The sequence below is a fragment of the Mustelus asterias genome, chromosome 11 (genome assembly GCF_964213995.1).
Source record: "Mustelus asterias chromosome 11, sMusAst1.hap1.1, whole genome shotgun sequence".
In the NCBI taxonomy this organism is placed as follows: Eukaryota; Metazoa; Chordata; class Chondrichthyes; order Carcharhiniformes; family Triakidae; genus Mustelus; species Mustelus asterias.
In genome coordinates this window covers 77,048,968-77,073,872 of record NC_135811.1, presented here as the reverse complement: position 1 = coordinate 77,073,872, position 24,905 = coordinate 77,048,968, and the positions used below count along the sequence as shown (strand labels likewise).

The following is a 24,905-nucleotide window of genomic DNA, read 5'->3' as shown; positions in this document are numbered from 1 at the left end:
TAAAAGATGGTGGCATAATGCACTTGTAATCCAGAAGCCCAGGCTCTGGGGACGTGGGTTCAAATCCCACCAAGGCAGCTGGTGGGATTTAAATTCAATGAATAAATCTGTAAAACGAAACTACTCTGTGCGATAATGACCATGAAACTATTATCAATTCTTGTAAAGACCCATCTGGTTAATGAATGTCCTTTAGGAAAGAAAATCTCGGATCTACAAATAACTCCAGACCTTCAGCAATGCGGTTGACTTTTAACTATTTCATACAATACAATCCCTACAGTGCAGAAGGAGGCCATTCGGCCCATCAAGCCTGCACCAACAACAATCTCACCCAGGCCCCATCCCCGTAACCCCACATATTTACCCTGCTCTCAGTTCAAGGGCAATTAGGGATGGGCAACAAATGCTGGCTTTGCCATCGATGCCAACATCCCAAGAAAAAAATCCTATTGTTCCCACTATGTGTACAAGCCTGGTTACAGATCACATTGCATGCTGAAATTGGTCACTTTTTCAGCTGAAAAATGGACACAACATTGATTAAATTCACGCCGCTGTATTTTTGAGATTCTGTATGAAGAGTACATAAATCCCACAAAATTTGTTTCTGTTTTCACTCTTGGAGAGTTGTTTCAGTATGAGTGTCTTTCGTGCATGACTTAACGTCTGGAACCTTTTGCCCAGTTACTTTTGACCCTGATGCCATCAGTGCTTCTGCAGTAGCAGCCTCACCTCTGACTCAGAAGGTTATAAGTTCAAGTTCCACTTCGAAAGCTTAAGTATAAAGTGTAGGCTCATCATCTGGTTCTAAAATGCTATTAAATGAAACATTAAACTGAGGCCTTGTTTACCTCTCCTGCATAATCCGCACGCAGCCTCTATTATGAAGGAAAGCAGGGCCGTTCTTCCCAATATTCTGGTCAATATTCATTCCTCGTTTTATCACTGAAAAACAATTAGATTAATTGGTCATTATCACACACTGCTGTTTATGTGAACTTTCTACGTGCAAATTGGCTGCTTTGTTTCCAACATTATGTGGAGATGCCGGCGTTGGACTGGGGTGAACACAGTAAGAGTTTTAACAACATGGTATTTGCTGCCAAATAAATCTGTTGGACTCTAACCTGGTGTTGTTAAAACTCTTACTGTTTCCAACATTATAACAGAGATTATGGGTGGGATTTTCTGGCCACGCTCCCCTCAAAAACTGAAAATCCCACCCGAGGTCAAAGGACCTTTTCATGAGCCGTGTCTCACACGCTACGATTCCCGTGGCGGGCAGGACAGGAAAATTCCACTCTAATGGGTGGGATTTTCCATCGCCTCTGCGGCGTGTTTTGTGGTGGCAGGTGCGGCCTGCCATTGGCCGGTGGGGTAATCTTCCAGCTGTCAATGGGTTTTCCCGTTGTTCGCACCCTCTGCTGCTGTCAAGCCCATGGTGGGGGAGGGGGGGGTGGTCACCATCGGCAGGACTGGAAGGTCCCACCTGTGGGAAAGGCTGAAATTTTCTGGCCAATGTTCAAAAATACTTAATTGGCTGTAAAATGTCTGTGGGCCTTCCTGAATTCATGAAAAGTCCTATAGAAATACAGGCCATTTCTTCACTTCATTGTGCCAATTGGTGCATCCTTCTGAACTCTTACCAGCCTGAAGCTGTTGGAAACTCCAGCACCTGACAGTCTTCTAAGTCACCTCATCCTCAGAGAAAACTGCTCTCTTCTGCTCTCATGTTAAGGGAGCTGGTATAAAAATGTTAACGTAAATATTGTCCTCATCTACATCGGTTCCAGGGTTGAACACACCCTCCACCTTCGCCTCCCCCCTCAAGGATGGCTCACTTCCACTTTTCTGGGTGCCCGCTTTCACTGGGTGAACAAGCCTTCAGATACGTGCTAATGCTCACGATGCCTTAATACTTTGCCACCATTTGAAGTAATCGCCCTTTGTTACGATGTCCTATATACGTGGGAGAGGTCAGAGGCAACTCAGAACTAATGTGGGTTCTCCCTGAGTGAACAGGAAACCACAGTTTTTGCCATGGGATCAGGGAGACGTATTTTAAGTTTGCTGATGCATTGTCAGTGATGTGTGAAGCATGGAATACGGTAGATAATACTTGACCTCATAACAGGAAACAGGTGGCAGTTCTAAATAAGAATGTTTCAGACTAGAAAGTGGTTTCCAGTGGGAGACTCACTTTAGTATCACATTCTTGAAAATCATATTTTAGAATGTCTATAAGAATGCTGTTTTAAAAAATTCAAAGCTTGAAAGAAAAGAGGCAGAGAAATATTGAGAATGAATACTATCAGGTTAAGAGCTATTTAGCTGCAGTAAGTAGTTGGATCAGTTTAAAGGTTTGATGAATAAATTGTAAGATCATTTGTGTAGAAGATAGAGACCAAAAAAGAGGACGTGCTGATAAAGTGGGCACTGATCAAAGAAAGGATCCAGGAGTTATTGCCTCCATCCCACACGGGGTGGCACGGTGGTTAGCACTGCTGCCTCACAGCGCAGGGACCAGGGTTCAACTTGGATCACTATCTGTGTGGAGTCTGCACGTTCTCCCCGTGTCTGTGTGGGTTTCCTCTGGGTGCTTTGGTTTCCTCCCACAGTGTGAAAGATGTGCTGGTTAGGTGCATTGGCCATGCTAAATTCTCCCTCAGTGTACCCGAACAGGCGTCGGAGTGTGGTAACTCGGGGATTTTCACAGTAACTTCATTGCAATGTTAGTGTAACCCTACTTGTGACACAAATAAATAAACTTCATAAACCTTATAAAAACTTTTGGGGCGATTCTCCCAGTCAGCGCAGCGGGCCGGGAGACATACGTAGAGGCTGTTAAGTGGGTTTCCCGCTGCACAGTGCGTTTCCGGCTGCCGGATTTCCGGCACCGTCTGCTCCGTGCCAGAAATCTGGACTGAAGTGTCCACCCCTGCCAGGAATGTTTCATTCCAGTGGGGTTTACAACAGTTCCCCATGAACGGGGAGCTGGCAGCCCGACCCTGCTGGATTGAACGGGTGGGGCCATGGAGGGCCGCCTGAGAGGTCGGTGGTAAGGGGAGGGGGGGTGCCCCTGGTGGCAGGGGGGGGGATGTGGGGTGAAGGAGGAAGGGGGCAGGGAGATCAGGTCTGCAGGGGGGGGAATGGGTGGAGATCAGGGTGGTGAGCTTGGGGCTGGCCTGGACACGTTCAGGAGGCCAATACTCAGAAGGGCAGCGATGTGGGGGTCACAGGGCTGGCTAGTGATCGAGCTGGCCATGATCGGGAGGCCGGCAGTGCGGGCTACTGTGCATGCACCGATCTCCGCTATGACAGATCAGTGCATGTGCAGTGGTCGGCTTAGCACTATGCTACCAGCCTCTCCATCCACAGATTTCTAACGAGATTCATGCAATGACCTTCTGTGATGCATAGTGTGGGAGATTCATATTGAAAATCCTGCCGGAAAAACAGCGGGATTTACTCCCGTTTTTACGCTAATTCAGCATTTCGAATATTTGGGGGAGAATTCCATCCTTTATCTACAAAAGGCGGTCTAACATTTGGCTGCTCGTTAATGAATGGCATTGCCCTGATACAAATCTAAAGAAATTGTTCAGATCCCTCTAGAGAACACCGTGTGATCCTGGTCACCTAACCACAGGATTTTTGCCCTTGAAAGAATGCGCAGACCAGCGACAAAGATGCCTATGGGCATGAGTAGTTGGAAGAAAGGATTCAGGAAGCTGAACTGGTATTGTTTGCAAAGTGGTTTCCAGGCAACCTAACTGAAGTTACAAAGCCTTCAATAAATTCTGACTCAGGCAATATTTAATGTTTATGCTTTGAGGGAATGGTTAACAAATGTTGACATCTACTTGTCAGCCATTGAGTATATTTAAGGTAGAGATTGATAGATTTTTGAGTAACAGTAATGTAACCTGCTATGGGGATGGTGTAGGTAAAAGACATATAAGTGTCCGATCAGCCATAATCATATTGAATGGCAGAGCTGGCTCAATGGGCTGAATGGCCTGTTGTTGTTCCTGTGTTCTTACACCCTTGTGAGGAACTAGCCTGTGACTGGAAAGTTTAAACGAGTTCACTGTAGGGAAATAGCATGACTTGCCTATGCACAGTGCCAGCTGATGAAAGATTTTACCATATTGCAAACGTAAAGAATCTGAAAACAGACTGGTATTTTAGCCTCCGTGGCCTCCATAAAAATTGGTACGAGTTGAGTTGAAAACAGACTGGGCGACTGGTTTTGCTTTGCAGAACATCTCCAATTAGTCTGCGTGCATTACTCTGACCTTCCTGTTGTTTGTCAATTCAATTCACCATCTTGCTCTCATGGTCATATTTCTGTCCTTGGCCCACTTCACTGTTCCAGCGAAGCACTGTGTAAGCTTGAGGAACATAGAAGCAGGAGTAGGCCATTCGACCCTTTCAGCCTGCTCGCTTTAGCCCCAAGAGCTATGTCTAATTTCTTCTTGAACTCGCAACAACGTTTGGGCCTCAGCTACTCTCTGTGGTAGTGAATTCCACACATTCACCACCCTCTGGGTGAAAAAATTTCTTCTCACCTAAAACAACACTTCATCTTCCGATTCAGCACTCTCTGAAACTTTATTCAAATCTACTGAATCTTTATTTAGGCGCGATAACTGTAAGTGGAATATTGGGTTGTAAAGAGTTAACACATTTGCCTGAAATATCTCTTTGGAATTTTAGTCGGAGCAGTAGCACAGTAAATAGGTTAATACGTACACTGACAAGGAAGCTTAAAATAACTGCCAGACGACTGGGAAAGCTTTGTACACAGACTGGCCATGTGCTTGGCATTTTGCAAGAATAGCTGCTTATAATGGGAAGAGAGAAAGCAAGTGCTTTGTGTGGCGTTTTGCATAGAATTCCATCAAATCCATAGAAATAGGCCATTCAGCCCCAACTGGTCTATGCTAGCATTTGTTTTTTTCTGCGTGCCCCTCATCATCGCTCAGCCCTGTGATAGCTGCGTGGGCGATATTACGCATCCCTCAACTTTTTTTTAATTCATTCATGGGACATGGGCGCCACTGGCTGGCCAGCATTTATTTCCCATCCCTAGTTGCCCTTGGAGGGCAGTTGCTGTGGCTCTGGAGTCACATGTAGGCCAGACCAGGTAAGGACGGCAGATTTCCTTCCCTAAAGGACATTAGTGAACCAGATGGTTTTTCCAACAATCGACAATGGTCATCAGTAGATTCTTAATTCCAAATATTTTTTATTGAATTCAAATCCTACCATCAGCCATGACAGGATTCGAACCCGGGTTCCCAGAACATTGGCTGAGTTTTTGGATTAATAGTCAAGCGATAATACCACTAGGCCATCACCTCCCTTAGCGTTGCTTCAGAAGGTAAAAGGCCCCATCTCCATGTTAAGATGCTTTTACAGTACTAGAATATGACTGACTGTGAGAAGGAAAATGTTCAAACAGTGCCTTTCAGAAGCCATGTGCTGAAAATAAAAGATCTAATGGATTTGAATGACGCTTCAGAGAAGTCGTCACGTGAGTTAAAAGAATACACCAGAGTTGATTCTAGAGATGGAAACCATGATAACAGTCTGGACTCTACAGGATTTCTATACATTCTAACTCCAGTGGACACACTCACTCAAGAAAGCAGCAATTATGGTGTTGCTAGGAAACTTGAATCCTAAACAAAGGCTTTGTCATGGAACAAGAATGGTAGTTAGAAAGCTGCTTTCTTCGATGATGTGTGGAAAATATAACAGACAAATTTCAAGGAAATAGTGTTTAATTCCTCAAATAATACTGAACCTGGCACAGTAAGTAGTCTCACAACACCAGGTTAAAGTCCAACAGGTTTATTTGATACCACGAGCTTTCAGAGCGTTGCCCCTTTACCTGATGAAGGAGCAAAGGGGCAACGCTCCGAAAGTTCGTGCTACCAAATAAACCTGTTGGACTTTAACCTGGTGTTGTGAGACTACTTACTGTGCCCACCCCAGTCCAACGCCGGCAACTCCACATCATCAATATTGAACCTGTCAGATGTAAAATGGCCTCTTTAACCCAGGAGACAGGATTCCCAATTAGGCTTTTATATTCTATCACTAAGATCAAGTTACGAGGCCAGATGCTTGACCAAGTTTGCATTTACAAATTGTTTTTACTCATGGACAAGCTTATCTAGCCTTTCCGGTGAGAGGCTTTGAGTCTATAAAAATCTTTTAACGTGGGTGGCACAGTGGGTAGCACTGCTGCCTTACAGTGCCATGGACCCAGGTTTGATTCCGGCCTCAGGTGGAGTTTGCACATTCTCCCTGTGTCTGTGTGGGTTTCCTCTGGATGCTCCGGTTTCCTCCCACAGTCCAAAGATGTGAGGGTTAGATTGATTGGCCAGGTTAAATTAAACCCTAGTGTCAGGGGGATTTGCAGGGTAAATAAAAGGAATAGGGCCTGGGTGGGATTGTGGTTGGTGCAGACCCGATGGGCTGAATGGCCTCCTTCTGCACTGTAGGGATTCTATGATTCTTTGGTGAAATTCTGTTGTAATAAAGATACTGGCTGATGCGCGATTAAATCACTCGGGAGGCTGAATCGTACCCGGGAAATAAAGGCTTTTATTAGTAACAAGAATGGAGCATACTATATAACAATACAATCCCAGACTAAAGGGTCACCAGGCAGTGCAGTGACCTTTATACTCCTACAAGTAGGCGGAGCCAACCGGAGTGTAGCACAGAACAATACCAACAGGTAGAACACCCCAACCCTAACCCCAACAGTGACAACAGCAACATATGTACAAGTACCCATAGTGCTAACCATCTATGGTTCAGTACCCATAGTGGTAACCATCTATGGTTCACCACACTGGCCAAAATCCTCCACCCTTATTTGTGGCTGGTATTTTCAGGTGTTGCTTAATGGAGTTTTGGCTGATTCGCCAAATTTTCGGTTCTCGCTCGCCACGGACAAGAGCAGAGAATGCCGCCCACTTAGTTGACCGCAAATATTTTGCAGATCTCTGCTAATTTACCAAGTATGGCTTGGTGAAATGTTTTATATCTGAACCAGCTTAATTGCTTTTCAGTATGTTTTAATATGTCTTTGCCAACATAATAAATTGATTCCTTGTTGGTTGAGAGGTTCTGCCTGTTTCGCATGGACAAAGTAACAACTTGATGCTTTAGTTTAGGACTTAATGAATCTGTTTTTTAGTGGGCTGAATTTTACGCTGGGAGTGAAGTCCTGACACCCTCACCCCCGGCATAAAAGTCAGAAGTAAGCTCCCCTCAGTTTGGCTGCCTCACCTTGCAGCCATTTGACAGTCACTGAGCCGTTGATTAGCTTGAGGTGTGACTTCTGCCTGCCCCCGTTGCCCCACCCCAGCCTCACTTTGGGAGGAAGACTTCCCACCCCACCCTCTGAGAACTGCTCTCTGGTTCCAACAGTGCCACCAGGAGCGGTGGTCAATGCTGGGACTGCAGTGAGTCCCAGAGGGAAGTGTGCTGCGATGGAGCCAGACTTCAAGGCAAGCCTGGAGGGTGTTGCCAGGGCCAAGTTGGTGGGAAGATGTGGGGCCGGGGTGAACCGGGGAGGAAGAAAGTGGGGGTTGGGGGAATACATTGGGAGGGGACCTCCAATTGGCACACAAGGCCTAGAACTATCTGGAGCCCACCACCCCTATCATAGGTAAGGTCGCTTCAACCTCAGAAGGAGATCGTTAACTGACCTTTAGTTGACCCATGAGCGAGCTAGCTGCCTGATGCCACTCCCACCACTGGTAAAATTGTAGCGGGGATGGGCAGGCAGGTGCTGGGGATGGGCAGGTAGGTGCTAGGAATGGCACCATTGGCATGTTGCCCTATTTTACTGATCCCCCTCACCTCCACCGTCTCTGCTGTACTGTCCTTGAGAAGGGCTATAAAATTGAGGAGTAGTTAAGAGGAAGTTCTCTCTATTCAATTGAAGTGGTTTTGCAATCTGGGAAAATTATTGGCAAAAAGGTTTCAGCTTTAATCTTCTTTAATGTAGTTGACATCCTGGATCATTGGTAAGAGTCCAGGGAGTTGGGAGCAGCTGTGGCCTCAGTGGGAATTGGACGGCATTTTGAGAGAGTCTGTAATGTTTCACATCCAGAATCTAGGTTAAACTGCACCAGGTATGGATGGGATGAGTCTCACTTCTCTCTTCATGTTGCAATGTGACAGAAGGTTGGACAATTTGAGGCCCAGAGGATATGAGCCCACAGCTGGGCACTAATTGGCAGCCTCGAGGCTAGAGATTGGCTAAGAGTGGGACTGAAATGTACAATGGTAGAAGAGGTGGTGCTGGGGGCTTGAGAAAAGTCAGAGCTGCTAACTGTTGTAAAGGTAGTGTAGGTTGTACTTTAAGCTCTTCAAAGTGAAGGGAGAGGGTTTGACTTGTGCACCGACATGATTTTCTTTTAAGCAGTCGGTCAATGTATATTTCATGGGTCAGAGTTCTCCTCTCATTCCACCAAACTCCTGATTTTGTTGTTAAATGATTTAATTGGTTTAAGTCAGTGGTGCAGCCATGTATGTGACATCCTCTTCCACCATGCTCTCCTTCATGACACTCAAAACCTACGGGGGTGATCTTACCAGCTCGTCCCAATGTCAATCGGCACGGTGAGCTGGTAAGATCGGGCGAAAGGTGAAAAGTGCACTGGGAGATCGGGATGCCTGTACAATGGCGCCCTGGTGAGAATAGGCTCTGCTCCCTCCCTCTACTGGCGAGAATTGTATCTGTGTTCTTTGTTTTAATGAAGTGTCGTATAATTGTAACGCGGAGCTCACCCAAAAAATTGGCACAATTCTCTGCCGTTTTCATGCTCATTCGGCACTCAGAATTTTTTGGTGAGATCTCGCCATATGTTTTTGACCTAGCTTTTGGTCACACCTCCTTCACTAGCTCAGTGTTTTAAATCAGTATATGCTTGTGAAGGACCATGGGATGTTTTACCAAGTTAAATCTGCTCTAAAATGCAAGATGACATTGACAAAGAAACTCCACCCCTTGTTCCCACCAGAGTGTCACATTTCAGCAATGAAATGGTTGACATATAATATCTTATTTCCTTGTTGGCTGTTCCCACCCAACCCCAAGTTATTTATAATGATCATTCATTATTCTGTGCTGAAGTGCCACACTGGGCTTCCCAGGCTAACCGGCACCAAAATAATTACTGTGATCAGATATTAATGATCCCAGGTGTTGCCGAACAGTTGACAAGTTACAGCTCAAAGTTCTGCATCTTGCTGAACTAGAAAGACACATGATGTGAGTTTGATTCACTTATTTGCATTGATGCTCTAATAAATCTAACTGGCCACTCAGCCCATTGTTTTTATTGGTGTTCATTCTTGGGACATGAACGTCGCTGGCTGGCCAGCATTTATTGCCCATCCCTAGTTGCCCAAGGGCAGTTGAGAGTCAACCACATTGCTGTGGCTCTGGAGTCACATGTAGGCCAGACTCGGTAAGGACGGCAGATTTCTTTCCCTAAAGGACATTAGTGAACCAGATGGGTTTTTCCCGACAATCGATAATGGTTTCATAGTCATCAGTAGATTCTAAATTCCAGATATTATTTATTGAATTCAAATTCCACCATCTGCCGTGGCGGGATTCGAACCTGGGTCCCCAGAACATTAGCTGAGTTTCTGGATTAACAGTCTATCTCATAGATAATACCACTGGGCCATTGCCTCCCCTACATTGTGGGGCCTTGCTTTATGCAAAATGGCTGCTATGTTCAGTTAAATATAAAAGTGACACCACTTCAAAATAATGATTTGTACATGACGCATTGGGGAACATTTCTTAGAACCATTGTAATGTATTCTACAAATGCTGATCCTTCAAGATAGTGTTTTGGCCTAAATTAATCTGTAAGTAAAGACATTCATTCATTCTGGGTATATTTGGACTCCAATGTAAGAGGATTGGGCGTCAGCGAGTTAATTGGACTGCTTTTGCTTAATCATCTGGATACTAGTGATAGAAGATGCTTTGATAATTCCCTTGCTTCATTACAGGATTAGATAGATATTCAACTGTCGGAGGTTGAACCTAGTCCTGCCCAGTTGCCCATACATTTGCACTTCCTCAGTAGAGATTGCTGGATAAGGGTTGCTTTGGGTTGCTAACTGGCCAGTTTGGTGTTAAGTAGCTTGATGTTAATGATTCCGCCCCACTATTTCAAGATGGCAAAATCCTCCTGGTGGTCTTAATCAACTTCCTTCCCTTCACACACCAATAAAAGCCAGTCCTTCATCTCATTGGTGACTGTGGGATCTTGCTGGGCATAAATGTTAAATGATTTAGTTGGTTTAAGTTAGTAGTGCAGCCATGTATGTGACATCCTCCTCCACCTTTCCACCTTGCTCCCCTTTATGACATTGATTAAAACCTACGGGGGTGATCTTACCAGCTCGTCCCACTGGTGGCACAGTGGTTAGCACTGCTGCCTCACAGCGCCAGGGACCCGGGTTCAATTCCGGCCTCGGGTCACTGTCTGTGTGGAGTTCGCACTTTCCCCCCGTGTCTGCGTGGGTTTCCTCCGGGTGCACCTGTTTCCACGGCCCAAAGATGTGGGGGTTAGGCTAATTTGGCGTGACAAATTGACCCTAGTGTCAGGGGGATTAGCAGTGCAAATATATGGGGTTACGGGAATAGGAGCTGGGTAGGATTGTGGTTGGTACAGACTCGATGGGCCAAATGGCCTCCTTCTGTACAATAGGGATTCTAAGATTCTATTCTATGAAAATGACTGCTGTATTTATTTATGTAATAGTCATTACGCTTCAAAGTGATTGTTAGTGCACTCTGAGGAATTAGGACAGGAGGAGTTTGTCTCTCGAACCTGTTGCAACATTTATTGAGATACAGCTGATCTGTGACTTAACTCCATATGACTGCATTTACCCCACATACCTTCGGATAACAAAAAGCTGTCAATCTCAAATTTAAAATTTGCTGTTGATCAAGTGTCGATTGCCGCTTGCGGAAGTGAGTTCCACTCCTTGAGTGTAGAAATGTTTCCTAATATCATCGCTGAAAGATCTGTCTCTTAATTTGTAAACGAATGACTTCCTATTTTTGTACTCACCAGCCAGCAGACACAGATTCTCCCTGTCTCCTCTATCTGTTTCCCTACATATCTTGAAACATTTGATTAAATCACCTCCCAAGTCCCGCTGGCCCCTGGTTAATGATCACCCGTTTAGCACAAGGCTTGGAGTTTTCCCAAAATGCTCTCCAATACTGCTTGGATTGTTAAAGGGGAAATTCTCCCCCTTTTGAGAATTACAAAGGCGCAAGAAAAATAATAATACTCTAATTTTAAAAGTGTTTAAATTTGTGAATTTGTTTTCCTTTTCCCGTTGTGGGGTTTGGATGACTATTTTCAATTGGTTTGATTTATTGTCACATGTGTTGGGATACAGTGAAAAGTACTGTTTCTTGCGTTATACAGATAAAACATACCGTTCATAGAGTACATAGAGGAGAAGGAAAAGAGAAGGTTCAGAATATAGTGCTACAGTTACAGATAGTGTGAGGAGAAAGATCAGCTTAATGTGCGATTGGACCATTCAAAAGTCTGATGGCAGCAGGGAAGAAGCTGTTTTTGAGTGGGTTGGTACGTGTTTTCAGACTTCTGTATCTTTTTCACGATGTAAGAAAGTGGAAGAGAGAATCTCTGCTGTGCGTGGGGTCCTTAATTATGTTGGCTGCTTTCCTGAGGCAGTGGGAAGTGTAAATGGAGTCAATGGATGGGAGGCTGGTTTGCATGATGGACTGGGCTATGTTCACGCCCCTTTGTAGTCTTAGACAGAGCAGGAGCCATATCAAGCTGTGATGTAACTGGAAAGGATGCTTTTCTATGGTGCATCTGTAAAAATTGGTGAGGATCGTAGTGGACATGCCAAATTCCTTAGCCTGCTGAGAAAACTCCAGTATTAGAAGAAAGGGAGAGCAATTATTAATGCTTTTTAAAAAAAAGGGAATTTGCTGCAGGATTCATTTCATGCTGCCCTGGTGTGCAAACTACTTGATTTGAACTGTCCCAACATCGGTGGTGAATGAACAGAACAGGCGCCTCAAAGGTTGCATGGAAAAGGTTTCTGGTTCTCATTGGTTGGTGCTGCTGCACAGTCCTAAATGGGTGTGGAACAAGTTGGTTCTGCCCCAATAAAAAGGACAAACTGTTGAAAACTCCTGATTTTATTCCGAGCTCATTGCCATCATCCCATATGGTGACACCAAGCTTCACCTGAATAGCTGATGACAATGCTGTAAGGATATGAACCCTGTGATCTCTTTTTGTGCTTAATGCACTTCTAGATATTCCTCTATATGCTGATTACATGGAAGTGTTAATGGTTGGTTCCAAAGTCTCTCCTCTGGCCTTGTTCAGATGTATAAATATTATCCATTCCTGCTGATTACATTTGTCTTCTCCCATTTCCGTATGTTTTGGACTTGCATCTCGTCAGTCAATGCTGATTTTTTTAGATGAGTCACAAATGAGTGTGAAGGCAAAAGTTATGCAAGTAGAGAAGGCCGTTGTCAAGGTGCCCTGGCCAACATTCCTCCCTCACCCAGCAGCACATAAAACAGATCAACTCATCATTCATTCATTGGTTGTTTGTGGAATCTGGTGGATTGTCTGTTGCCATAACAGGTGTGCCTATTTTTTCAAAAGTGAGCCATAGGCTATAAAACGCTTTGTGATGCTTTGACCATAGGTCAACCCAGGCTTGTCATTTTAAAATTAAATTATAACATTGTATCGTTCATATTAATCACTCGCATAGGCTTTAGCCAAAGGTTTACTTTGTCAGTTGTGATGCGGTTCAGGACCTCCTGAAGTGACGGAAGATGATGTGGAAATGCATAGAATCCATAAAATAGAATCCATAGAATCCCTACAATGCAGAAGGAGGCCATTTGGCCCATCGAGTCTGCGCCGACAACAATTCCACCCGAGCCCTATCCTTGCAACCCCACGTAATCCCCTGACATTAAGGGGCAATGTCACCCAGATCTGTTCCCCTTAACCCCAAGTATTTACCCACAAACTCCCTAACCTACACATCTTGGGACACTAAGGGGCAATTTAGCATGGCCAATCCACCTAACCTGCACATCTTTGGACTTTGGGAGGAAACCGGAGCACCCGGGGGAAACCCGCGCAGACACGGGGAGAACGTGCAAACTCCGCACAGACAGTCACCGGAATCAAACCCGGGTCCCTGGCGGCAGCAGTGCTAACCACTGTGCCACCGTGCCACTCCGTACAAGTTGTTCCTCTTTGTCTCTAAATAGATTTAGCGGAATCTCATTTTGTTTTATTTATTTATGTTTTTGAAGGAATTTAAAGAACGATCGGAGGCGGTGTATCAGAACGTCACAGAGCTGAGGCAGGAGATTGCAGTGGAACCATCAAGTCTCGGCGCAGATTCGACCAGTCAGCTGGAAGAATGGGAAACGCATACTGATCAAGCAACTGGACAACCCTTCTACTACAACGTTGTGACTGGAGAGACAACCTGGGACTCTCCGTTTGATAATCCAGACAGCAAGGAGCCGCAAACCCCACATTCCCGCACTTCAAGCACGGACAGCCCCTTTGTCGGGTGGGAATCGCATCTTGATGAAATTAGTGGTCAGCCCTATTACTACAATCCTGTAACTGGGGAGACGACGTGGGAGCCACCGGATCAACAGGAGGAAGAGACGACAGACTGGATGGATAATCAGAGGGTATGTGACCATCCCTGTTTCGCTACAGGGTACATTTCTATGCATCACCAATTTGTGCCTCTGGCATAACATTTCACCCAATGGGAGCACAGGATTGAGAATTTGGGTTCAAAGGTCGGCAGGATCCACAGCATCTTCCTCCTATTCGTTTTAATGGATGGAAAATACTGTGCGTCCCATTGAAATTGTCGGTCAGACTTTAAATCTACCTGCGTGCCAGACAAAGCCATACGCTGAGAAAGCAGATTGGTCAGATAGATTGCTGCCCGCTTTGACGGACTGGGAGATGGGACAAACACCCGGGAGTTGGATATTGGTAAATGTGATGACAGCGGGAAACTATTCAATAAAAACAGAAACTTTGACCCCCAAACCCATTCCAGCTGACAGGCCTCACCTTTTCACACAGCAACCCCAACTGCACACCATCCCAACAAATGCTTTACTCCTGATCTATCTATTAAATCTGCCAGTTTCGACTTGAATTATTTTTACACCAACAACTTCGCTGCCAACTTACTTCATAAATCCATGGCCCTGTAACTTAAAAGAAAAGATTCCATCTTATTTAACCGCATAGCTTCCCGACTCATCTCATTTTAGTTGAATCTTTCACTGCATTTGCTTGGATGGACTTGATGGATTCTCTTCATGATTTTGTGGTTTGCTGTGAGGGAACCTCTGTGAACGGCCCATGGGTGGGATTCTGTGCCATTGTGTCCCCCCGCCAACCCCACCCAACCGGACAATGTGTTTTGCGATGGTGGACACAGCCTTTCATTAGCCAGCAGTGAGATCTTCAGATCCCATTGCTATCGGTGGGGTTTCCCATTGTTTGCACCTCTGCCGGTAGGAACGGCCGGAAAATCCCGCCCTGCCTATTTACATTGTTCTTCCACCATTTTCTCTCCTGTTAAAAGGAGCAATTTTCTAATTAATCAAAATGTATCTTCCCTCTTAATGCTCAAATCCTAAAGTAAACCACTCAATTCCATTTTCTTGCTCAATGTAGTAATGGCTCAGGCAATGGAATCGATTTGACGCGTGGTGAGATTTAGTGTGCTTTGTTTTGCAGTTCACCCCAAGATTTAAATATCTCATTCATTCGGAAAACTAACATTGGTAACCCTCAAACCATCAAGAAATTGAGGCAATTTGTCTCTCTTTGAGGTGGGCAAGAGACACTGGAATATAAAAAGGCTGAGTGACTTTGATATTTCTCCAATTATTTGACCCGTTAATAAGGACAGGGAATGAATCCCAAGTGAGGGTCAAGACATATCAAAGAAATGAAAGAAAGCATGGGCTTGCTTTTGTAAGTTGGGCTGAAACATTTAACCCCTTCACCTTCAGTGTGCACCGTGACTGCACTAGCCACAGGAGAGGCTGGAGCAGCTCACCAAGGTTTCCTCATCAGCACCTCCCAAACTCACTGCCTCCATTGCCTAAAAGAACAAGGGCAGCAGGTGCTTGGGAGCACCATTACCTCAAGGTAATGACTCGGACAAACATTGCCATTCCTACTTTTCTCACTGTGTCAAATTCCTGGAACCCCCAACTCCCACTAATAGCATCATGGTAGGAACCTCACCATGGATTATAACCATTCAAGCAACCTCATCACCACCATCTCCAGCAAACACAATAATTACTGGCCTTCATTGAATCCTACAGTGCAGAAAGAGGCCATTCGGCCCATCGAATCTGCACCGACAACACTCCCACCCAAGCCCTATCCCCATAACCCCATGCATTTACCCTAGCTAGTTCCCCCTGACACTAAGGGGAATTTTATCATGGCCAATCCATCTAACCCACACATCTTTGAACTGTGGGAGGAAACTGGAGCACCTAGAGGAAACCCACGCAGACACGGGGAGAATGTACACACTCAGCACACACAGTGACCCAAGGCAGGAATGGAACCTGGGTCCGTGGCGCTGTGAGACAGCAGTGCTAACCATTGTGTCACCGCACCTTGCTGGCAACACCCACACTCAGAACTAATGTTTTCAAAATAATATTTTATATAATCTCTCTGCCCCCAAATGCCTCACAACCAATAGGAAACATAGCATGCTATTGGCTAGAATTTGAGAGACTGTTGTCACATCTGTTGATGCCACACGGTTGTCAAAGGGCCATGTATATTGGATTAGTTGTCCCATTGGTGATCATACACAGCAAGTAATTTCCAAAGCACAGAGACTTAACCATCGATATGAAAGGGCAAACCCAAAATCTGACACCCTAAGAAGCAACATGAACAAAGGGCCAGAATAGTTGTTAATTTTGTCTGAAGTCTACTACACATTGACCTAATGAACTCTGTTTTAACATGCTGGAAACAGATGGAGCACAACATTGATAATGTTTTATAAAGGATCATGTCTATTGGTGATCTGTCATAAAATTATCTAAATACTAGCGCCTGACTCTGGTTTCCAACTACCACTCGACAGATTCGAAAGAAAATTCATTCTCACTTAATACCAAATATTCAAGATGAAGGCCCTTTATTTTTTCAAGGGCATTGAGATTGAGAGAAATGTCAGCCTCCCCATGATTATGCCACCTATGAGACATATTTGCACCTACCACATGCATGAGCTACTGCTGGGCGATAGGAAAAGATCCTCCAAAATCACAGTGCCTGAGAAAATACCAGCCAGTGTCACACTAGATCACACAAATCAAGTTTGATTCATTGCTTAAGCTGAGTTAGCTGATCTTGGTTCTGGAAGCAGTCGAGATGCTTCATGTCGTCACAACTCCCCTCAAGAGTGGGAGAGGAATAGAAAACCATCTTCCTGATTGTGACACTTGCGTGGAACATGGTTGCGTTGTCTGTGACTCTTCCGTGGTGGAGCAGCCAAACAATACTTTATCGGCTCCAGGGTGAACGATGCCGGTGTGAGCGATGCCGGTGTGAGCAACGTGAATGATACCAAGATATTTGGCCACAGCAGGATGATATGCATGGCGGATATGAAGAATCATAGAACCCTACAGTGCAGAAAGAGGCCATTCGGCCCATCGAGTCTGCACCAACCACAATCCCACCTAGGCCCTACCCCCATATCCCTACATATTTTACCCGCTAATCCCTCTAACCTACGCATCTCAGGACACTAAGGGGCAATTTTAGCATGGCCAATCAACCTAACCCGCACATCTTTGGACTGTGGGAGGAAACTGGAGCACCCGGAGGAAACCCACGCAGACACGAGGAGAATGTGCAAACTCCACACAGACAGTGACCCAAGCCGGGAATCGAACCCAGGTCCCTGGAACTGTGAAGCAGCAGTGCTAACCACTGTGCTACCGTGCCATCCCATAAATATGTCCATATTTCGAGATATGCATATCTAGTCAGTATTTCCAGAATAATATCCCAACAAGGTGGTACTGTCTTCAGGAGAAGAGAACAGGAAATGTATGTTTACTAATCCTTTATAGATTGATTATAAACAGGGATTTGAACAGGAAATGTCTGCACAGCCAGCACCATAAACCAATCCAGTCCCCAGAACTATCATTCCATGTGTGACATTTGGGGTGAGTTCTCTGGCCTCCCAGCTGCGTGTTTCCCGCCGAATAGAAGTGGCGCGTTGTTTGCTAGCGACGGGATTCCCTGGTCCTGCCTCAATGGGAATTCCCATTGGCGTTGCCCCACTTGGCGGGAATCCTGTGGACGGGGGTGTGCTGCTGGCTGGAGCAGAGAATCCCGCTGGCGTGAACGGCCAGAGAATTCTGGCCTTGATCGTTTCAGACTATGGCTATTTCTCTAACCGTTGGTAAGCAGGTGTTTTATGCAGCCACACTATGGGTTTGGATGGTGAAAGTTCACCTCTTGGTATTTTCCTTTCAGCCTCCCACTCCAGAAGAAGATTACCCAGAATTTATCGAGGGGAGTCCGACGGGATATTTGGGGCATGGGCGACAGTCTTCGCCTTGGTCGCAGGATGAGCAGAGTGAGCCCCAGTCACCAATGGACTCGCCATTGTACCAACCGATAGGTCTGCATACTCCCCCAGGCTGGTCCTATGAGAAGGACCAAGATGGACAGTTACTTTACATCAGTGATGTTACCCAAGAAAAAGTAAGAATCATTTTCCTGTGCCTGTGTGGCTGCAGCGTACCACATACCAAATGAAATTGGTCACTTTCCATTCCGAAGATTTTATTCCCCAGAGAGTATGGCGCAGAAATGACACCCTGGGAGACCAGCACAGCAACACTTCATATTCCTTCCTTTGCTATCTTAATTAACCTATTTAAAATAAATGTATTCTGCACATCTGCAAAGCCAGTGGAGGAAGGAATCCAAAATTATTGCATTCAGGGATGCTATCAATTTCAAACACTGTCTCTTAGCCAGTCTGAATGGTCAAAGGCTGCATGTCACTTACTCACCCATCTGAATGTTATTTTTTCTTTTATTCATTTGTGGGACATGGGCATCGCTGGCTGGCCAGCATTTATTGCCCATCCCTAGTTGCCCGAGGGCAGTTGAGAGTCAACCACATTGCTGTAGCTCAGGAGTCACACATAGGCCAGACCAGAAAAGGACATCAGATTTCTTTCCCTAAAGGACATTAGTGAACAGATGGATTGTTCCGACAATCGACAATTGTTCCATGGTCATCAATAGATTCTTAATTCCAGATTTTTTTTATTGAATTCAAATTCCACCATCTGCTGTGGCAGGATTCGAACCCAGGTCCTCAGAACATTAGCTCAGTTTCTGGATTAATGGTCTAGCGATAATACCATTAGACACCTCCTGTGCTGACCTTCCCCTGTTGTTACATTGACTGATTGTCCAGATTCATCCCCCATTGGAGAAAACTCCTATGCAACTTCCCAGTAATCTACTGTAAGTAATTTCTCAATAAGCTTTTGGTAATGAGGCCAGATTGTTGAGTTTCTTGAGAGACTGCCTTCGTATGTAGAGATTTGAATATAAAAGTTTCCAATTTTATGCCTCTGTCGTGTCAGCAGCTTGAGGTTTTGATGTAGAAATACACATTTGTGAAAGGTACCCGTGTGCTAATGGGCCATTAGCTACAGAGAACAAATATTCCAGCCTCAAATGTTAGCAGAGTACCGAAAGGTCAGCTCACTCCTGGCTGACATCATCATAGAATGGTGACAGCACGGAGAGAAGCCATTTGGCCCATTGTGTCTGTGCTAGCTCTCTGCCAGCTCACTTCAGCTGATTCCACTTCCCCCATCTTTCCTCGCGGGTTTGCAAATGTATCTTCTTCAGGTGCTTCTCTGATTTCCTTTTGGAAACCACAACTGGATCTGCCTCCACCGCACTCTCGGGCAGTGCATTCCAGATCCCAACCACTCACCATGTGAAGAATGTTGCTCCTTGTCTTGCCAAGGAACTTTCATCGATCTCCTTCAGTGCTCAACCCCTCAGCCAATGGGAACAATTCCAATATACTCTGCCCAGACCCCTCATGAATTTGAACACTTCGATCAAATCTCATTTCAACCTTCTCTTCTGTGGGGGCAGCAATCCCAGCTTCTCCAATCTATCCAGGAGATTGAAGGCCCACATACCTGGAATCATTCTTTTAAGTAATTTCTAAAACCTTAACCACCTCTGTAAAGTGTAGTGTCCAGAATTGAGCACAATATTCCATCTGAGACTAGATCGGTGTTTTATAAAGGTCCATCGTTGCTTGCTTGTGTACTCTGTGCCTCTATTTATGAAGCCCAGAATCTCATACACCTTTTCTGCCACTTTTGTAATCTGCTGCCTCCACCAGTTTGTGCACAATTATCCTCCAGATCTCTCTGCTCCACACCCTCTTTTAAAATTGCCTGTAAATCAAAGACTGATGAATGAACCCCAGCGTTTATCATAGAATCCCTACAGTGCAGAAGGAGGCTATTCGACCCATTGAGTCTACATCGACCCTCCGACAGAGCATTATACCCAGACCCTATCCCCGTAACCCCATGCATTTACCGCACTGATCCCCCTAACCTACACACCTTGGGCCACTAAGAGGCAATTTAGCATGGCCAATCCACCTAACCAGCTCGTCTTTCAGACTGTGGGAGGAGCAGCCGGAGGAAACCCACGCAGACATGGGGAGAATGTGCAGACTCCACACAGACAGTGACCCAAGCCGGGAATCGAACCCAGGTCCCTGGAGCTGTGAGGCAGCTGTGCTAACCACTGCATGTGAAGCGTATTGATTTAAAAGTGCGCAGAACCAATGGTATAACTTTGTGCAGCCACTGCACGGCATTTCTGAGACCAAGATGTGTCAGACTCGAACTGCAACATTTAAAACCTCCTGGGAGCTGCGCAGTGGCTCTGTTCACTTTTCCGTTTCAATCCAGTTTCTTGGAATTTGTGCTTTTGGTTTCATAGTAATTCAAACAAAGGCTTTAGCGGTTAATTCTCCGGCAGGATTGCTACATTTATTACTCTGAAAGTGATACTGTGTGACCTCGATTTTGTGTTGTATTTGCTCTCAGTGGATAAGGCATGTTGACGCCAACGGCAAGTTCTATTACTATAACCCAGAGGGAGACAAATCCGAGTGGGAGCTTCCACAGGTAAGGAATCGACCAAAATCTTGGAATTTGATTGAATATTGCCATCCTTAAAGGGACAGGATGCTTTTTATGATCACTTATCGAAAAATTAAACCCCTCAAATCACCCTTTTCAGACAAGAATGAATCAAAGCACTTCACAGCCAATCAATTAGTGTTGATGTAGTCATCGTTCTGTAGGCTAACAATGTGAAAAATATAATAGAGCACTACTGTGTATTTATTTAAAGTTTATTTATTAGTGTCACAAGTAGGCTTACATTAACACTGCAATGACGTTACTGTGAAAATCCCCTAGTCGCCACACTCTGGCGCCTGTTTGGGTACACTGAGGGAGAATTTAGCATGGCCAATGCACCTAACCAGCACATCTTTCAGATTGTGGGAGGAAACCGGAGCACCCGGAGGAAACCCACGCAGACACGGGAGAACATGCAGACTCTGCACAGACAGTGACCCAAGCCGGGAATCGAACCTGGGTCCTGGCACTGTGAGGCAGCAGTGTTAACCACTGTGCTGCCCTATGTGCTCAGTGGTTGCATTAATGCTGCTGAGTCAGAATGTGTATTCGTTCAATTCGTTCGAATGTTCAAATTCGGAAAATCCTGGCCTGGGTGTGGCAAAAACTCTTACTTTATTGAGAGGTTAGGTGGATTGGCCATGGTAAGTGTGTGGGGATAGGGCAGGCAAGAAGGGCCTGGGTAAGATACTCTGCAGAGAATCGGCACAGACTCGATGGGCCAAATGGTCGCCTCCTGCACTGTAGGGATTCTATGAGAGCACTTTGAAAGGTCACTGAGATTATAAATAAATTGGCCAGAACTTTGGGTGGAGGTATTGGCCCCCTTCCCTTACCCTCCCACCAGCTGAAAATTCAGGGGCAAGGCGCTCCCTGCATTAATCATCCAGTTATGGGTCTCAATTGGTCCAAGTGCACATAGACTACCCTACACTTCCCTGCTGCCAGTAAAATACTACAAAGGATTGGGGAAGGGGGAGGGTGGTGGTGGTAGGTGACAGGTATGAGTGCTCCCACCCCCTCCCTCCACCCACCCGAGCCATGCCAGCCTACTCTTGGGAGGAACATAAAATTCTAGCCCCTGAGTCTTTATTAAAGTTTGTGACCTTGTTTGACTGGTGCTTCATATTTGCCAGTGTGATCTGTTTTTTCCTTGCCAGTGAGAACACTCCCCAGAATCTAGTTACATTGCTGGCTGGATTTCTCTGAGTGAGTTTGCGGATTGCATTCGACCAGAGGATCTTATAGTCCTGGCAATGGTTTTCGCTGCATTGATTGTAAGATTGGGATGGATTGATGTGAGGAATGACCACAGCCTGGATAGTTTCCAGTCTTTCACCATGCAGCCATGTGGTGGCACAATGGCACAATGCTTAGCACTGCTGCCTCACAGCGCCAGGGACCCGGGTTGGATTCCCGGCTTGGGTCACTGTCTGTGTGGAGTTTCTCCCCGTGTTTGTGTGGGTTTCCTCCGGGTACTCTAGTTTCCTCCCACAGTCCAAAAGATGTGCAGGTCAGGTGAATTGACCATGCTAAATTGCCCCTTACTGGCAGGGGGACTAGCTAGGGTAAACGCGTGGGGTTATGGGGATAGGGCCTGGGTGGGATTGTGGTCGGTGCAGACTCGATGGGCTGAATGGCCTCCTTCTGCACTGCAGGATTCTATGATTCAGTCCAAGAGATTGGGATTGGATCATCCAGGCCCGGCGACCAGATTTCCTGGGGTTTGGAATTGCATCTGACCAGTGCTGATTATCTCTCACTCAGTAAAAGGTTACTTTAGACTGAAACTATTCAATGTTTTGGTGTCACTGATTTGATCCAATCCTCCCAGGCACTGCTTCCTCCCTGTGCCAGATTTTGTATCTCATGTCAGGCTCTCTATAACCATTGTTATCTTTTGGGAACTGTTGATGTGTTGTGGTTTTATCCCTCAGTTGTTCTGGCTTAAAGTTTATTTTGAGTGTTATGAAAATATCTCCCATTCTCTACCTCCTCTTCTTGCCAAGGCAGTGGTGCCCAATTGGAGTGCCATTCCAAAGGTGCCACTCACCCTCCAGCACATCCGCTCAAATCTTGCTGCCATTCACGCCAGTGGGATCTAACGGCCCAACTGATGGTGCACCCCTTTCCCAGTGACAATGGGAAATCTCGTTGTCAATGGTGGGACCATAAGATCCCACCACCAGCGTGTGATGCATCGCCTCCCACCGCTGCCAAGCACACTGCAGGGAGGGAGAAAAATCCTGCCCACCATCTATTTGTGAACTTGGACAATAAAGCCCCATTTAACCACCCTCCCCACTGCCCAACCTGCCATGTGTTGATGTCAACTAGTTACAATGAGCAGGACACCTGCAGGAAGGAGGTGGAGTTCTTCTTTGAAGATTCAGATTGGATTGTAATGGGGTAATTGGGATCTGACTACATTTAGTCAGAGGGAGTGGGGGGAACAGTGACGGTTTCATGCTGGAAGGAGGAAGTCAAAATCCAAAGGAGGCCCAGGCAGATAAGTTGATAGATGAATCCAACCTTCCTTTAGAGCCAGGAGAAGCAGGGATGTTGTTCTGGGCCTTACAAGGAAACCTTGACCCTCACTACGACTGGGTAAACCAGGTTGTGCATCTCAGGTCCCTGGTTGCAATTCCCGCCACAAAATTCTCCCTCTCATTCGCAAGCCGGCTAGTGGAATTGGCTGTGTTCAGCTGGGACTCTGGGAAAATAGACGAAATTGAGGCCTGACCATTAGGAATCTAGGCCCTATCCCCGTAACCCCGCGTATTTATCCTGCTAGTCCCCCTGACACTAATTTAGCATGGCCAATCAATTTAACCTGCACATCTTTGGACTGTGGGAGGAAACCGGAGCACCCGGAGGAAACCCACGCAGACACGGGGAGAACATGCAGACTCCGCACAGACAGTCATCCGAGGCCAGAATTGAACCCGGGTCCCTGGCGCTGTGAGGCAGCAGTGCTAACCACTGTGCTACCGTGCTGCCCCATTGGTTCACTTCAGTGTTCATGTGCATTGTCCAGCACCCCCATTATATCCTGTAACCGGAGACCCACCTTTTCCTGCCACGTGAGGAAGTTATATCTGTGCCTGTGGAGAAATGAGCGTTTTCGATCTACTCAGACCCTATTGCTGTATAAAATGTACAACTCTTTAGACTATTTGTCCCTGTTTTTGTGAGCTGAATAACCAATGTTTTCACCCCCCCTCCAGTATGGAACTCCCTCCAATCAACTTAGTGCAGGGAATGGATTGGACCAAGAAGGAAATTTTGTTTTCTCTAACTGGCGTCATGGCCACACACTGAAATCAATGCCATCCTTACGTTTGGATATTGAGGAGAAGGTGAGTAGAGTGATGAATCACTATGTGGAGCTTTGCAAGTCCTTAGCCTTTAGAACCCTTATTGATAGGGGCTGGGTGGTATAGCTGGGTTAGATGCTGACCTTTCGCCTCTGGCTCCTGGGTTTGGATCCAGACTCATGGAGCAGAAGTCTCCTTTGTTCACTAGCGTTAAGGATTGTATGTGGATTTAGTCCAGTCAGGCGACTGCACATGGGACCCATTGGCTGCTGGTAGGGATTGATCGCTAACTACCTTCATGCAACTGCCCCCAAAGGTCCCAAGTAACTGAACATATATGGGAAGGGGAGTGGGTTAAGCTTTGAACTGATGTCTAGCTATTGACAGTCTTGGCCCAGCATGTGTGCTTACCATTTTTAACTTAGTAAGGGTGCTTTGTATTGGAGTCAAACTGGGAGAAAGTTGAATGATTGGAGCTAGGGTGAAATGTTCTCTTTGAACCTGGTACATTTGACCTTGGCTTAGACAGTGTAAAGTTACCAATTAGCTGGAGTGATTATTCACACCACAATGAGCATAAATACACTGGTTTGCTAAAATATCTTGACTGGATCCCCTATTAACACCAGAATAAGCCAAATGTGTGTGTGTGGGATCATAGAGCATTTTTCTTCATGTTTATGCAAGATAAAATCATAAGAAATTGTGGCAAGACTAGGCCATTTGGCCCATTGAGCTTACGCCACCAATCAATAAGATGATAGCTGAACTTAACTCCACTTTTCCGACGACGCCTGCCATCAACCCCCTGGTTAATCAGTAATCTGTCAAACTCAACCTTGAATATAATCAATAACTCTGCCTCCACTGCTCTCTGAGGAAGAGAATTCCAAAGAGTAAGAGAAGAAATTCATCCTCATTGCCGTCTTAAATGGGAAACCCCGTGTGCCCCCCCCCTAGTTTGAGATTCCACCATAAAAAGAAACATCTTCCCATCATCCACCCTGTCAAAACCCCTCTTGTATCTTGTATGTTTCAATCAGGTCACCTCTCATTCTTAACTCGAATGAGTAACGGCATTTTCCCAAGGACAGAAGTTAGATGAACTGGCCTGTAATTTCCTGCTTTCTGCTCTCTCCTTTCTTGAATAGTGCAGTTTTCCAATCCATTGTGGCTTTCCAGAATCCAGG

The 24,905-nt window shown here is 45.7% G+C and overlaps 1 protein-coding gene across 2 annotated transcripts in view; it reads left to right on the top strand.

Annotated features, from left to right (window-relative positions):
* LOC144500606 (rho GTPase-activating protein 27-like) overlaps positions 1 to 24,905 on the top strand; it is a 225,849-nt gene that overhangs the window by 150,256 nt on the left and 50,688 nt on the right. For both annotated transcript variants that reach the window (XM_078223802.1, XM_078223803.1), the window contains 4 exons: positions 13,403 to 13,795; positions 17,667 to 17,897; positions 20,300 to 20,380; positions 23,626 to 23,757. In XM_078223802.1, the coding sequence (XP_078079928.1) occupies positions 13,403 to 13,795; positions 17,667 to 17,897; positions 20,300 to 20,380; positions 23,626 to 23,757 (837 nt within the window). The remainder of the gene's footprint in view (positions 1 to 13,402; positions 13,796 to 17,666; positions 17,898 to 20,299; positions 20,381 to 23,625; positions 23,758 to 24,905) is intronic.